The following is a 14,502-nucleotide window of genomic DNA, read 5'->3' on the forward strand; positions in this document are numbered from 1 at the left end:
TAATGCTGAGCTGGTTACTTTGATACCAGATTTTCTTGCCAAATGACAAATAAAAATTAGTTATCAATTAAGGGATTGTAACAGCCTTTTGAGAGATCCTACGAATCTGTTGTTCTGTTGGAAAAGAAAATAGACTTGTTAATAAAGACTTTGGGTTTTTATACATGAAGCTAATTTCAGTTTAAAACAATACATTTTGCCTGTCTAAGCTTTTGGGGAAGTTCTGGATAGAGATTTCTCTTTTTTTTTTTTTTTTTTCTGGCCTTTAACTGAAAGTGTAAACAATTTGGTGTATTTCAGCAGAAAATAAGTACTGTTTACAAAGTGCTTTAGGATGATCAGAGCTGCAATATGAAATATAACATTAAAATCCATTTTATTGCTTTTATGTTTTACAATGTACAAATGGATGACTAGTATTTTTCTAAATATGTACTCCTTTGTAATCAGTTCATTCATATAGGTCTTTAGCCGTGTTTAACTGTTCTTATGAATATTCTTGTTTTCCTAGGAAACAGCATCCTATTCACTGGAAGCTTTCAAATGTGGAAAATTTTTCACGTATGAGACTAAAACTAGTGCAAAATTACAACTTCAACTCCCATCAGGATGCTAGTGACCTCAGAGATAATTTAGGTAAAGTTGTATTGTATTTGCTATTTCACTTGGGATTCTGCAGTCTTTACCGATGAAGGATACACACTTTACTCTTTGTATTTAAGAACTAATGTATGGTAGATACTTAAACCTTGATTTTTCTTTATTTCCTCTATAGTAAAATGTGTAACATACGAGTGGTGCTTTGACCTGAAACAGTGTCTTCCTACTGAGTAGAATTCATTTCCCATTGTTCATGGAAATGTGTGTTTTTGTTGCCTCAAAAAAAAAAAGTTAACTCCTTTGTTTTAAAATAAGCTGTCACATAGCTTTCTTGTATAAGATTATTTTTTCAAGAGAAGGAAGCAATGAGATTGGAGTAAGCAGGCAGTGTTTGTTTAAAACTTCTTAGAGCTTATGATTAAAATGTGTAGATATGAAGTGCTTTGTTTCAGAGTGCCAAACAGCGGAGATAGTGGTATAAACTGTTCTTTAAGTTAGGTATATTGGATATCAAGACTCAAATAAAAAAAAATAACACTCTTCTAAACCCAAGTAAGCAAAAAACAAATGCAGTGTATTTCCATGAAATCTACATGCTTTAACAGAGTCTGGCAGAACACTGCAAAGTGTTTTATTGGGAATGTGCACTAAAATAATTAAGTTTAAAATTTTCTAATGTGTTTGTGTCTTCCCTTTATACTGTTACAATTTGACATATATTTCAGTGTAGTTCCAGGAGTATTTTTAGTGTTTTACTTGCCCCCAAAAGTATTTAAGAAGTCTGGTTGCTGCTTACACTGTTAAAACCACTATTCAACAGTAGAAGATACGCTCAGTAGTTTAGCTTTCCAAAAGTGTTGTGGCAAAAAAATTTCTGAGCTGAAATGTCTGTTGATGATAGGTGTGCACCAGACACAGCCCTCTAGTGAGTCTCTGCTTCTGGAGGTGGTGAAACAGGTGAAAGTGAGTGACTTGGAAGATGATGTTCTTGAACTACCAGAAGAAGACACAGCAGCCAGTTCCAATTTGTAAGTACAGCAGAACAGAAACCAATCTCAGCTCTTCTGTGCTAGAGATAAGGAGTGAGAAACAGCTTCAGGAGTTGATTAGCATAGAAAGCTTTCCTCATGCTTTGTCTGGCTTTCACAATCCAGTCCAGGGCTTTGTAGTAGTTTTGAACAGCAGAAAAGTTGCTGTTGGATTTATCATTGTCAAACAATGAGACAGAAAGAGCCCCAGGGAAAAGAAGGCAGAGCAGATGTTTGTGAGGATCCATTAGTGATTCGCTGTTCACTGTTGGTCTGCAGGTATAAGCTACAGAATTGTTGAGGCTTTCCTACGATGTACTTAGGCTATAATTCTCAAGAGGTGGTCTGCTCTGTGAGGACGTAGAGCGGACTGGAACTGGCTCTTGTCCGTAGATGCCAGGGCCATTACCTATACCGTCAGCTGCATTGAATGGATGTTTGCTTGGCTGGTGTTGATCTGCTAGAGTCCCCTGTGTTTAAGAGCGTTCCAGAGAGAAGGCCTGCTGTGATTTCTCTATGTCACTTGTGTGACTTTACAACAAAAAAAAAGGGGGGCGAGGCAGGAGGAGGAGATAGCAAATGCTTCATTCCAGTAACTGGACATATGATCTGATGTGTGTCTATGCTGTTGAAGTCCAGTAGAGATGTGGCACTTCTTTCAGTGATACTAATGCATTTTCTTGTACCTTAAAGGCTATTAAATGCTTGCTTGTGATGTGTCATATCTATGGACTTCTGAGCAGCCACTACTTCAAATACTTCTGAAGATAACTTGAGTCACGTGAACCAGGACTCAGCTTTGCTTTGGGCCAGAGAACTTAAGCACCTTGCAATTAAATGAGAACGGGAATTGCAGCTTTATGGTTTTCGTACTTCAAGGGAGATCAAGTCCATTGTGCGCGAGACTGAAATATCAAGCCTGAAGAGCAATGCCATGAAATGATGTTTGGTAGTCTAGTCTGAAACAGCCAAGATTGCTGATGGGAGTAGCTTCATATAATCATTGATTTTGTACTTCTCATGCTATTCAAATTTTATTCTTTTCTAAACTGTACTCTTACCTAAGCAACTGTATAATCTACCCAACTCTGTAACAACACTGATATTTTTGTAGGGATGAGAAGGATGAGCAAGGTCAGAAAGAAAAGCTAATGCTGTCTGAAGACTGTGAACTCATTACAGTAATTGATGTGATACCTGGTAGGCTGGAGATCACTACCCAGCACATCTATTTCTTTGACGGTAGCATTGAAAAAGAGGAAGGTGAGCATGATCAGTATCTCTTTCTTTTCAATGCAGTTCAGCATTCTGTATTTAGTAGGCTGAGTTTGATTTTTTGAGGAGTGTCAAACTAACTGTGAAGAGACAAGTTGTGGATCTGTACTTAAAATTAATATTGTACTTGGTGGTAAGTGGCTGGCTGCCTTGAAAATCAAGAATCTGGAACTGTACTTGCTGAACAGTTAAACTGATTAACTGTTCTTAGTATTTCTTAAAAAAAAAATCACGTATTAAAAAAATTTTATTGTTTGCTGACTAAAAAAAGTCATTACCTCTAATTTGCTGCTTAAATGGCACCTCTCTGTTCTCCCTGACAAATGTTTCACTCATACATTCGTTAGAAAGTTGTAGTAAGTAATGATTAAATAGTAGTAGTATGTAAATGTTAATCATCTTTACTAATTTAGTGAACTTTGATGGAACATACACACAGTTGAGTATGAAAACAGTCAACTGAAATGTTTGACTGATAATGGTAAAATTTTCAAAAATGGTATGTCAATAAGTTGGCCTTTTGGCAATTCTAAACATAAAAGCTTCTGTTTGAGCTTGTTTAAGAAAGCAAAGGGGTTTGGTGCATACTTTTTTCTCAACAGTATACATTTATAATGTGTCTTTGATCAGAAAGCAAGAATAAATTCTACACTCCATCAGATATTTCCTGCCGCCTCTTTCTTTCAGCAGAACAATAGCTGAAATATTATTTTCCTAGAAAAATAGTTAATCAAGCCACGTACAAAATTTGCCTTTTCCAGAAATAACTCTGGGGTGATGGGAAATGGTACTGCATTATGTCTGTATGAAAAGTTTTTTATATATTCCAAGTTAATAATCTAAGTGTTCTTCCTAGGGGTAGGTTTTGATTTCAAATGGCACCTTTCTCAAATTCGAGAGATACATTTGCGTCGGTACAACCTGAGGAGGTCAGCTTTGGAGATCTTCCTTACCGATCAAACCAACTATTTCCTCAACTTCAATAAGGAGGTATGAGTTTCCCAAATTTCCTTGATTTATATAATTAGCACAAGTGTCAAGTTTAAGTTCACTGATCATGTCTAATATGAGTCTGGTGTCTTTCATAATACTATAACACTGGTAGCAAAAGGCTTACTAGGTATAGTCATTATGGGAAACTAGACTGCAGTCTGTGAAAACCTCAGTCTGGCATCTAGAGACTGATTAACTGTGAAAAGATGGATAAAATAAGATTCTTCCCCCCTCGCACCCCCCGCCCCCTTATGATTCAGAACAATTATCCAATGAAAATTACATCTGCATCTTTTTAAGTGTTCTGAGAAAACTAATTACAAAGCAAAGGAGACTTTCTCTTTTACCACAACATTGGTAAACATTAATATTTCTGTATTCCGTAGTTTAGGATTAGTTAACTTTTTTCCCCTGGAAAATGTAAGTGATCCTTTGTATGTGGGACTAAGATAAGTATCAGAACTTAGGGTAAGTTATGTACTAGTAGGTCAGTTTATTAATAGCTTCTACAAAATCTTTGCAATAGTTTTGTAGGGAAAACATTGGTGTACTTTTATTTGAGCAGCAGTAGTATTTCCCAGAAGACTTCTGTGGGAATAATGATTTTCTGTATAGCATCGACACACACACAAAAACCCACTTCATAACATATGTTGTCTTTATATCTTGTGAGTGAAGGATGTCATGTCCATCTGTGTCCAGATGTTTCATGCAACAAAAGATAGAAGTGTTTAAAAGTGTAGCTGTGTTCCATTTATTTCACATTTTAGTTAGCATAGAATCACAGAATGTTTGAGGTTGGAAAGGACCTCTGTGGGTCATCTAGTTCACCCCCCCTGCCGAAGCAGGGTCACCTACAGCAGGCTGCACAGGACCTTGTCCAGGCGGGTCTTGAATATCTCCAGAGAAAGAGACTCCACAACCTCCCTGGGCAGCCTGTTCCAGAGCTCCGTCACCCTCAGAGGGAAGAAGTTCTTCCTCATGTTCAGATGGAACTTCCTGTGCTTCAATTTGTGCCCGTTGGCCCTTATCCTGTCACTGGGCACCACTGAAAAGTGTCTGGTCCCATCCTCCTGACACCCACCCTGAAGATATTTATAGGCATTTCTAAGGTCCCCTAAGTTGTTTACTTGTCACTTTCAATCACCAGAATATTTTTTTAAATTAATGCTGTTTTCTAACAGGTACGAAACAAAGTATATAGTCGAATATTGTCACTACGTTCTCCATATATTTCTGGTACCAGATCTCCGCAGGAGCTTTTTAAAGCTTCAGGTTTGATGCAGGTACGAGTCTTCAGCATAAATGATCTAGAGCATTCCTCTGCTTCTTGGAGGAGTCCCGGAGGGTCCTGGACTACTGATTTTACTTCTCCCCCCGCAGTGTGTAGATGGCAGCTGCCAACTGCTGTACCCTCAGTCTGGTCCCTGAATTTTCACATGCGTATTTTTAGAATTGCTGTGTGTTGTGTTTACAGTCAGTGAGGTAAATGGATAGAACCAGGCTCTGTTGGTATGATTTTGACAAGTGTTCCAACAAGAATGAAAAACATGTAGCAGACTTCCTTCTGGTTTTAAATCCATGATCTTGAATGTACTTTTTGGAACTTCTTTTGCAACGTGTGTAAATACCTTTCCCTGCTACCTTTTCATGATGGGGCTTTCAACAAAAGTCATGTGAAAATTAAGCAGGAAATATGGTATTAAGGGAATTAGTAATATTGGTATAAAAGGAAAATGTCAAAATGTCTGTATTACTCTAAACGTGGATAATTTTTTTTAAATATGGTTAATGTGTTTTTATCTTCCATCTCTTTATGCCACAATTATTTTCTCCAAGGGAGGGAGGAAGCTTTACAAATGACTTCTAGAATATTAGAAATACTTTGTTTTTTCTTTGTTTCCCGAACGATGAAAACTATCATGCTGGATATTTAAACAGAGAAAATACCATCTGTAATGTAAAGTATCTATGGCACTGCAGACAGATATTCGGCCCTTCAGAACACAGCTCTGTCTGTTCTTTGGTTTAAAATACAATAGCGGAGCAAAGACGCAAGGACAATGTTAGTTTAGAAAGTCCTGTACCATTAACCAATCAGAGAACAATTTATAAATAAGTTTTAACTGTAGAACTCTAATGGCTCTCAAAATTCTGTTCCCTTTTTTCTGTTTACCTGCCTTTTTTGTTCCTTTCTTACTCTTTCTTTTTTTTTTTTTTTTTTTTAATTCTGAGGCTGCTGGTTGTCTCCTACCCTGTATTTAACGTAGCACTGACATCAATCAGGGACGTGATTTTGATGAAATATAGGTAGCACAGTCACTGAATCAAAGGGAAAATAAACTTTATTAGGAGAAATTAAATTTGGACTTTCATACTGTTCTTAGTCTTGTGCTAATACTGTCCTCTGGCAGGTAAATACTGACATGTAATTTGCAATATTGGTGTCTTTGATATAATTGACTTCTAGTGTATCTTTTTTTGTCCTTCAGAAATGGGTGAATAGAGAAATATCCAACTTTGACTACCTTATTCAGCTGAACACAATGGCAGGACGAACTTACAATGACCTTGCTCAATATCCTGTGGTAATTAAAATAATTTTTAAATTTTTGCCAAAGGTATGTGTTTTTTCTGTTTTGAAAGATGGATTTTTAATTTTAATTTGATCTTTGACTCTTTCTTTTTTTTTAAGTTCCCCTGGATTTTACGAGATTATACTTCAGAAGAACTGGACCTGAATAATCCTGCAGTCTTTAGAGATCTGTCCAAGCCTATAGGGGTGGTAAATGAGAAGAATGCTAAGACTGTGAAAGAGAAGTATGTATTTGAACACTCAGTTATATTTCTCTGTCTTTTCTGAGCCTCCAGGCTAATAACACTTTTTAAAAATAAAGTGCTGACAGTGAAATTTTTAAAAGCTAGTTTTATAATATCATAGATGCATTTGCAAAGATTGTTGATTTGTTGTTCCTGCTGCATTTGGATTAGTTAGCTTATGTTGCAATGAAACGACAAATTTTACTGTTGTAGACTTTCAGTTGCTTCTCATATGTGGAGATGAGAAACTGTAAGACTCTAGAAACAATTAATTTAATGGCCCAGCACCCTGAAGAGACATATGGTGTCCCATGTCTGCTTCAAGATAAGGACTGTGAAATCATACTGATGAGTTGAACTGCCCATGCTGAGAGGAGCATTGATCCTAAATCTGTGCTTCCTGCTCTTTTTTTCAAGCACAGATTATCATCTTTGAAATAAAATATAACTCAGTGACTTCCAGCAACTCCTTTGTAGGTAGGCACAACAAGTACTTAGACACACACTTCAGTGTAGCACTCTTGCTTTTTTGCTTGTGTGTGGAGTGAGCGTGCTCTTGTACCAGATTGCACTTGTCAGTCTTGTTCCAGAATCAGCTTTCTTCTGAAAACTTGGAACATGCAGTATTTTCTTTGAATGATTAGGCTCTGTCGCTGGCTGTAACAGAATCGGTTCTCTTGCAGTGTGTTTATAATTTCTCTTGCTGGCGTTGTGACACTGAGGAATGTATCAGCCAGACGATGGCATAGTACTGTAGAGTGAGTTTGCCAGTAGAAATGGAAATGGACATGAGTGTTAAATAATCTCTGTTCTGCATTCTGACACAGTCACACACACACTTGGTTTTAAATCTTGCAGGAAACTGTCACAAGTCCCTTGAATAATGAGTATTCAGCGTAGTGATGTGGGGGTTTTTGTCTGTTGTCTAAAGTCATGCTAAATCTGGCCTGTCTTGCCCTTCATCCAGTTTCTGACAGCTGATAGCAAATACCTAGGGAAGAGTATAAGAACAGGTACGCAAAAGCTTCATCTGCTGTACATTTCTATCTTACAGCAGGCTTTTGCTTAGGGATGTTCTAAGTCAGAATTAGAATCCTCATGTTTAATAGAACTCAATGTGTTTTTCTCTTACAGATTGCTGTGATCATTTCTTTTGAATCCTTGCCCCCCATAAGTATAATCCACATGTAAATCAGCTGTAGTGCTCAGCTGTGTTTTATAAAGATTTTTTTTTTTTTTTTAAGATATGAGAATTTTGAGGATCCCCTTGGAATAATTGACAAATTTCACTATGGGACACATTACTCAAACGCTGCTGGTGTCATGCATTATCTCATTCGGGTAGAACCTTTCACAACACTTCATATCCAACTTCAAAGTGGCAGGTATGCTGTGAGCAAATAAGCAGCACCTTTATTTTTCTTCCTTATCATTTTACTGAGGGAATGATCAAAGTCTAACATGAGGTTTCTGATCCACAGATTCGACTGTGCTGACAGGCAGTTCCACTCTATTCCTGCTACCTGGCAGGCGCTCATGGACAACCCCAATGATGTCAAGGAACTTATCCCAGAGTTCTTCTACTTCCCAGAGTTCCTGGAGAATCAAAATGGTAAATTGACTGTTCAGAATGTTCTCATAGAAAACTGTTCTTGTGTTCTTAAGAACATAATTGTTACAACCATTTGTGAATGCTGTGGAACACTTGTTATTTAAGCTTTATAGTATGCTTGTGGAAATTACTGTAGTCATTATGCTGACTTCAAACTGTGTAGTGAAGACACCAGTTGTGTTAAGCAGCAGCCTAAATGGTGTTTAAAATTCAGACTGGGGGCTAAAGGATGGCTGAAAATAGTGTTGTTTACCTAACATAAAATATCAGAGATGCTCATTTGGATATATGAAAACAAAAAAGTTAATACTGATTAAGTAGTTAGAAAAAGTTAATACAAATTAATTAGTATTCTTTTTACTGGGTTCATTGGGTCATAGAGTTTGGACATCTTCAAACATGTGAGGTCTGTTATTTGTTGTAGGCAACCAGCATATTTTCTGCTTGTGACTGTTACTTTCCAATACTATGTTAAGTCACCTGATTTTAGAGCCATGTAAGGTTTCAGTACCCATCAGAAGGAGGAAAAAAAAAAGCTGTTTCATTTGTATATAATGCTGATTAAAAAGATAGCATCCTGCATTCTGATAGGAGACTCCTAACAATTTTTTAATTCATGTTTATTGCATACGAAATTGTTTCTCTACCTATTAGACAATTGAAAAATGGATTTGTATGTTTGTACTGCTGCTAATTTAGTCTGCTAGCTACAATCTACTAGAGACTGACATTATGAAAATTGGAAACATCCAAGTCATGCTTTCAAAGTCGTTTAAGTATTTAGAGGTGTTCTGATGAAAGCTGATAGTATTTAAGACTGCTTGAAAGCCTCAATTCTACAACTTTTTAAACCTATAAGTAACTTCATTCTTCTGCATAACCTCATTGAAATGTTTTGGACTCTTAGTCCTAGTAAAACAATGCAAATGCAGATATGTTTACAGAAAAGTGTGTAAATAATTAATGCTACTTTTAAGGTTGGGATTTCGGCTTCAAAATCATTTAGGTGCTTTGGACAATTATTACTCTGTATCATTTAACATTTTAAACATTCAGAGCAGACCTTAACCTCCTATGTCAGTGTCTCTTAAAATTCTCCAAATTATTCACTAGGTTTTAACTTAGGTCAGCTTCAAATATCCAAGGAGGTGGTAAATGATGTTGTTCTCCCTAAATGGGCCCATTCACCAGAAGACTTCATTTATAAGCACAGGAAAGCTCTGGTAAGATGTGTGTGTGAAGTAATGATAACGAAAGTACACCTACACATTGTCATGGTGGCTTAAGTGTAAAATACTTGGGACTACATCCGAACTAGAGTTGTGGTTGCATTTGACATTACAAGTACCATTAGAACTTTCAGTTAAAAGCACTGTGCGTGTCGTTAGAATGCTCAAAACAATAAAGAAAAGCCTGAAGATACTAATCATTTGGGAGTTTGCTGCTCTAGGAGATAAAATGCAGAATTAGGTGGGTTTAGGTGATAAGGTTTCCGTTGCTTTTTAAAGATTATTGTGTATGGTACTAGGGAACTAGCAGCTTACTTTCCCTTGCATAGTTGCCTTTCAGTAGTCTGGATGTGCTGCTTCCCTGTGTTCATTTTCCCCCTTACCTGGCAGTTACTGTGCTTAACACATATGGATAACCTTATGCTTCTGCCCTATACATTGGTATATACCTAGTTTGTGGATACTCTTAGGAATTAAATCTTTTTCACAGAAAATAGTAAAGACTTTAAGAAGGGAGCAGTATTTTTCTTATTCTTAAAGGAGCATTTTTTCCTTCTAGGAATCTGAGTATGTTTCTGCTCATCTTCATGAATGGATAGATTTGATTTTTGGCTACAAGCAGAGGGGACCAGCTGCAATGGAGGCGCTCAATGTGTTCTACTATTGTACTTATGAAGGTACAAAGCAGTATCCTCTCGTTGTCATTGTGATCGTCATCAGACTTGTGGGTTTTCAGTATTAGACAGAAAACACTTGATTTGTGAGCATGCCATACAGTAGCATATGGTAAGGCAACAGGATTATAGATTAAGTACAGCAGCATAACTTGTAATTTATCATCGAATAACTAGGATATTAGATACTTTGATCCGAAGTTGTGAACCTGAAATGTGAAAGTGTTTTTAAAGTAGGGCTGTTCCGGTTGCTTGTATTGTGTTTCTAAAAGTACTTGGGGGTTTTTGTTCAGTTCTCATTTGTTTGCTTAAAAGCATTTGTGGAAAGAGGTTTCTTGTGGTTTAGTAGTGGAGGCAAGTTGCTTAAAAACAACAAATATTAAAGACAAATGTTAGTCTGTTAATTTCAGGGGTGAATTTTTGGGTGGCTTTTGTGTGCAAATTATTGCATGCATGATGTATGTTAATTTCATTCGATAAGACAAAAGCCTGCAATTCTTGCATTTACAGATACACTTAAGATTCCATGTGCAGAGCAGAGTATTCGGATTGTATTTTATATGGAGACATTGTTTGGAGACTTTCCTACAGGGTGATAATGCTGCAATTAATTTAAATTTTGCAATATTTATTGACCATATTGGTTCTCAATAAATTGTTTGGATTATGTTCTTTTTCCTGTTTTCTACCCTTCATTGTTCTGGTTGTGATCCAGGGGCTGTGGATTTGGATGCTTTAACGGATGAGAAAGAAAGGAAAGCTTTAGAAGGGATGATAAACAATTTTGGGCAAACTCCCTGTCAGCTGTTAAAGGTAATTCTTTTTGTTCCCTCTCAGTCACACCTATGTGGTTAAATCCGAATGACTGACAAAGGACTTCTGAAAAAATGAAAAGATAATGGTTTGTAATTTTAGGAATGTTAACTCTTTGCCACCATACCATTTTCAAAATAAATTAATTTACTTTAAGAAGGGAAATTAGGTGCCTAAGTCTGTTTTCCCATGGATTGCAAATAAGTTTCTGAGTATCTTATATGACTTGAACAAATTTATATAGTTGTCTACTTTGATACTCCTTCAAACATTGTCTCCTAGGAGCCCCATCCGCAAAGGCTGTCAGCAGAGGAGGTATTACAAAGACTAACTAAAAGTGATACCTCTACTCTGAATCTCTTCCAACATCTCACTGAACTGAAGTCATTCTTCATAGAGGTAAGTGTGTTACTTGAAATTATTTAAAGTCTAATCTGAAACTTCTGATGTACTTGAAAGAAAAGGTTGCAACCTAGATGAAAATAAACTTGCTTCCTATTTAAAGAAAATATTTTAAAATGCAACGTGTATAAAATGAGCTCTGTCTTTTTAGTTAGCTCTGTAGAGGTTGAATCCCATAAATTTGTACCTGCTGGCTGCTTGTGTGGGCGTTGTTTGGGTATTAAATTAGCCACCACACCCAGAAAGCCAACAACATCACTAGTGAAATCTGATGACTCGCTGAACTTGGTAGCTAAACTCACTGATTCAGGACAGAGTCAGGGTTTCATTGCTGGTGTATGCAACAAAGCATACCTGCATGAACTGAATATGTGTATGCTAGTGCCTTAGAGTACTGTAAAGGACTGACATTGATTTCAGAGGCTTTGAGTCTTACTATTTACAGGTTCTAGATTTGTCCTTTAGCTCTTGAATATAATCACACCAAAACCATGTCCTTTCTTTTAGGGAATCAGTGATGGTGTGCCCATTGTCAAAGCTGTTGTCCCCAAGAATCAGTCACGTTCCTTTATTTCTCAGGGAAGCCCAGAAATCTTGGTGAGTTGTATGTGTCAACATTTTTTTTTTTTTGACTGTAGACAGTCAAGTAGGTGTGTTTCTTTCATACATTTTCATTCAGCTTCTGTGAAAACTTCTGAACTGTTCCTGTTCAAATGTGTTCCTTTAACCTGTAATGAATGTCAGCTGTAAGTTAAATATTTGTCTTCTGAAGAGAAGCCAGGCTGATTTCTTGAATGGCATTTAAAGCCCTGATGAGACATGAATGTAAGTTGTAGCGAGGTGTATTGTAAGTTGCCCGCTTGATCCACTTGCATGGCTGCACTGCATTGGGAATTGATTGCTACCCAACTTTAAAATTACAGGATTGAGTTATTAATGGCATCGTTATGTTTATCATTACTTTCCAACCCCGGTATTAAACTATACTGTATGTGGCTATACACACTCTGAAGGCCTGCACTGTTCCTAAAACTAACTTTTGCGCTAATACAGCTGCTGGTACTATGGCAGATCACCAAATGATGAAAGGAGGAGAGTGTTTTTGTATTTACAACTGCGTGTATTGTCTGCATAGTGGCCCCTGTGCAAGAATACCTGTGTCTTACAGGAAAGAATATTCTTTTCCAGTGTTCCCGTTTTGTAGGTCAAAGTTACTGTCCTGTCTTAATGTGGTATGTGCATATGTCATTTGCAATTTGATCGCATCTGAAATTCTCATTGTGTTTTTTCTAAATATCCGATGAAAATAACCTCAAATATTTAGATTCCTTTCTTACTTTCTCAGAAATAGAAATGTACAATTTTTTAAGAACTTCCTGTGTTAATAAGTTAGCTATTAATGATTACTGTTTCAAAGAAGAGAAGCAGCAGCTTAAACTAGGTGATTGAATTGTAATAAAATGTTGGAGAGGGGTTGGTTGGCTGGGCTTTTTGGTTTTTTGTCTCCCCCCTGTCCCCGTCAACTTCTTTGACCTATTTAGAACATACATTGTTCTAGCTTGGTAATATGTACCACATTACCACATGTGGATTAACTCATCTGAGCTGGATTGTTTGTTGTTTTTTTTTTTCTTTTAAAATTTGGAGGAGGGGAGAGGTGTGTGTTATTTTTTCTTTGCGGTTATTTCTCAAGAAGCCTATGCTGGATTTTATGCAAACTCCATTACCATCAAAGGCAAACAGAAAATATGGCTCTGGGTTTCACTGATTTTTCTATCAAACTTGTCTAGGTAACGGCAAGTCTGAACTGCATTATTGGAACTCATGGTTGGCTACCTTACGACAAAAATATCTCCAACTATTTTACATTCATCAGAGATACCACAGTGACAAATCCCAAGTAAGCAAATGATGAGGAGAGGTACAGATGGATCCAGCTACAGCAATACAGCAGTTGTTTAACAATCAGTGGATTGTACTGTTTTCATTGGCTGAGTTTCCACTTAAGGATGCATCTTCTAATGTTCAGTAATATTACCTCTAATCTGTAATACTGTTCTAGTAAAGTTACGTAAGTGGCATTTCAAGGTTCTTCATTCTTAGAGCTACTTCTAATTTTTTTTCTAATTATCAATCATAAAAACTCATCTTGGAATCTGAGATGGGCAGTCTTCATACTTTCATACATTATAGTGCTGGCATAGGTGGTGGGTTTGTTTTTTGTTTTTAGAAGATTCCTTTTATTTTCTTTAATGTTACAATACTAAGTAGTGATGTGAGTTATCCATACAGAATCAAATTACATAAAAGACCAAAAAGATCTAAGGTGAAAAGTTGCTTCCACTTGCTGATGGCAGTGAGCGTGTTGCCATGTTGACATAGCCTCTTGTATAGATGGAATAATCAACTAGTATAGATGGAATTCCTGATTAACTTTTAAGGATATAGGAAATGCAAAATACATTGGTTTGAACTAAGGTTACTCTTAACTGCTCATCATTTGCCTACAGAACACAACGCAACATGAGTGGTCCTTTTGCACCGGGGCTGGAGATCACCTCTAAGTTGTTTGCAGTATCCCATGATGCAAAACTGCTCTTTAGTGGTGGGCACTGGGACAATAGCATCAGAGTGACATCTCTTACAAAAGGCAAACTGGTTGGACAGCACATCAGGCACATGGGTGAGTAACTCTTTGTATTGGGAAATGAAAGGCTTTGTGTATTTACCTTGATATTTCGTCTTTTTGGAAACAATTGTATCCAGTGCACTTGGACAGACAAGCATAGTGGTTACAAAGGAATGGCAGCATAAGAATAGAAGAATACTTGAACTGTGATTATGCATAAATGCCTGAACATGGCTTTTTAGTCATTGTAGTGATGGTTTAACGTAGTTCCAAAATAAGGCTTGACTGCTGTTTTTAGGTAGCAAAGCTGGTTAAGTCAGGTTGGTACAGGTGGCTGTACGATGACCTCATTGTTTAATACAGTCTCATCAGTCCTTATCATAGTTGAACCTTTCATGCTGACTGCAAATCAGGATACATTGTTGAC

At 36.9% G+C, this 14,502-nt stretch overlaps 1 protein-coding gene across 7 annotated transcripts in view; it reads left to right on the plus strand.

Annotated features, from left to right (window-relative positions):
• Window positions 1-14,502, plus strand: part of NBEAL1 (neurobeachin like 1) — a 92,306-nt gene that overhangs the window by 65,111 nt on the left and 12,693 nt on the right. For 5 of the 7 annotated variants that reach the window (XM_075429791.1, XM_075429793.1, XM_075429787.1 and 2 more), the window contains 16 exons: window positions 512-636; window positions 1,502-1,628; window positions 2,743-2,891; window positions 3,760-3,893; window positions 5,081-5,182; window positions 6,389-6,484; window positions 6,592-6,716; window positions 7,961-8,101; window positions 8,198-8,328; window positions 9,442-9,551; window positions 10,117-10,234; window positions 10,947-11,044; window positions 11,327-11,443; window positions 11,954-12,043; window positions 13,237-13,346; window positions 13,957-14,129. In XM_075429791.1, coding sequence (XP_075285906.1) covers window positions 512-636; window positions 1,502-1,628; window positions 2,743-2,891; window positions 3,760-3,893; window positions 5,081-5,182; window positions 6,389-6,484; window positions 6,592-6,716; window positions 7,961-8,101; window positions 8,198-8,328; window positions 9,442-9,551; window positions 10,117-10,234; window positions 10,947-11,044; window positions 11,327-11,443; window positions 11,954-12,043; window positions 13,237-13,346; window positions 13,957-14,129 — 1,946 coding nt within the window. The remainder of the gene's footprint in view (window positions 1-511; window positions 637-1,501; window positions 1,629-2,742; window positions 2,892-3,759; window positions 3,894-5,080; window positions 5,183-6,388; window positions 6,485-6,591; window positions 6,717-7,960; window positions 8,102-8,197; window positions 8,329-9,441; window positions 9,552-10,116; window positions 10,235-10,946; window positions 11,045-11,326; window positions 11,444-11,953; window positions 12,044-13,236; window positions 13,347-13,956; window positions 14,130-14,502) is intronic. The other 2 variants (XM_075429790.1, XM_075429788.1) reach the window with 2 other exon arrangements.

The sequence above is a fragment of the Opisthocomus hoazin genome, chromosome 9 (genome assembly GCF_030867145.1).
Source record: "Opisthocomus hoazin isolate bOpiHoa1 chromosome 9, bOpiHoa1.hap1, whole genome shotgun sequence".
Classification (NCBI taxonomy): Eukaryota; Metazoa; Chordata; class Aves; order Opisthocomiformes; family Opisthocomidae; genus Opisthocomus; species Opisthocomus hoazin.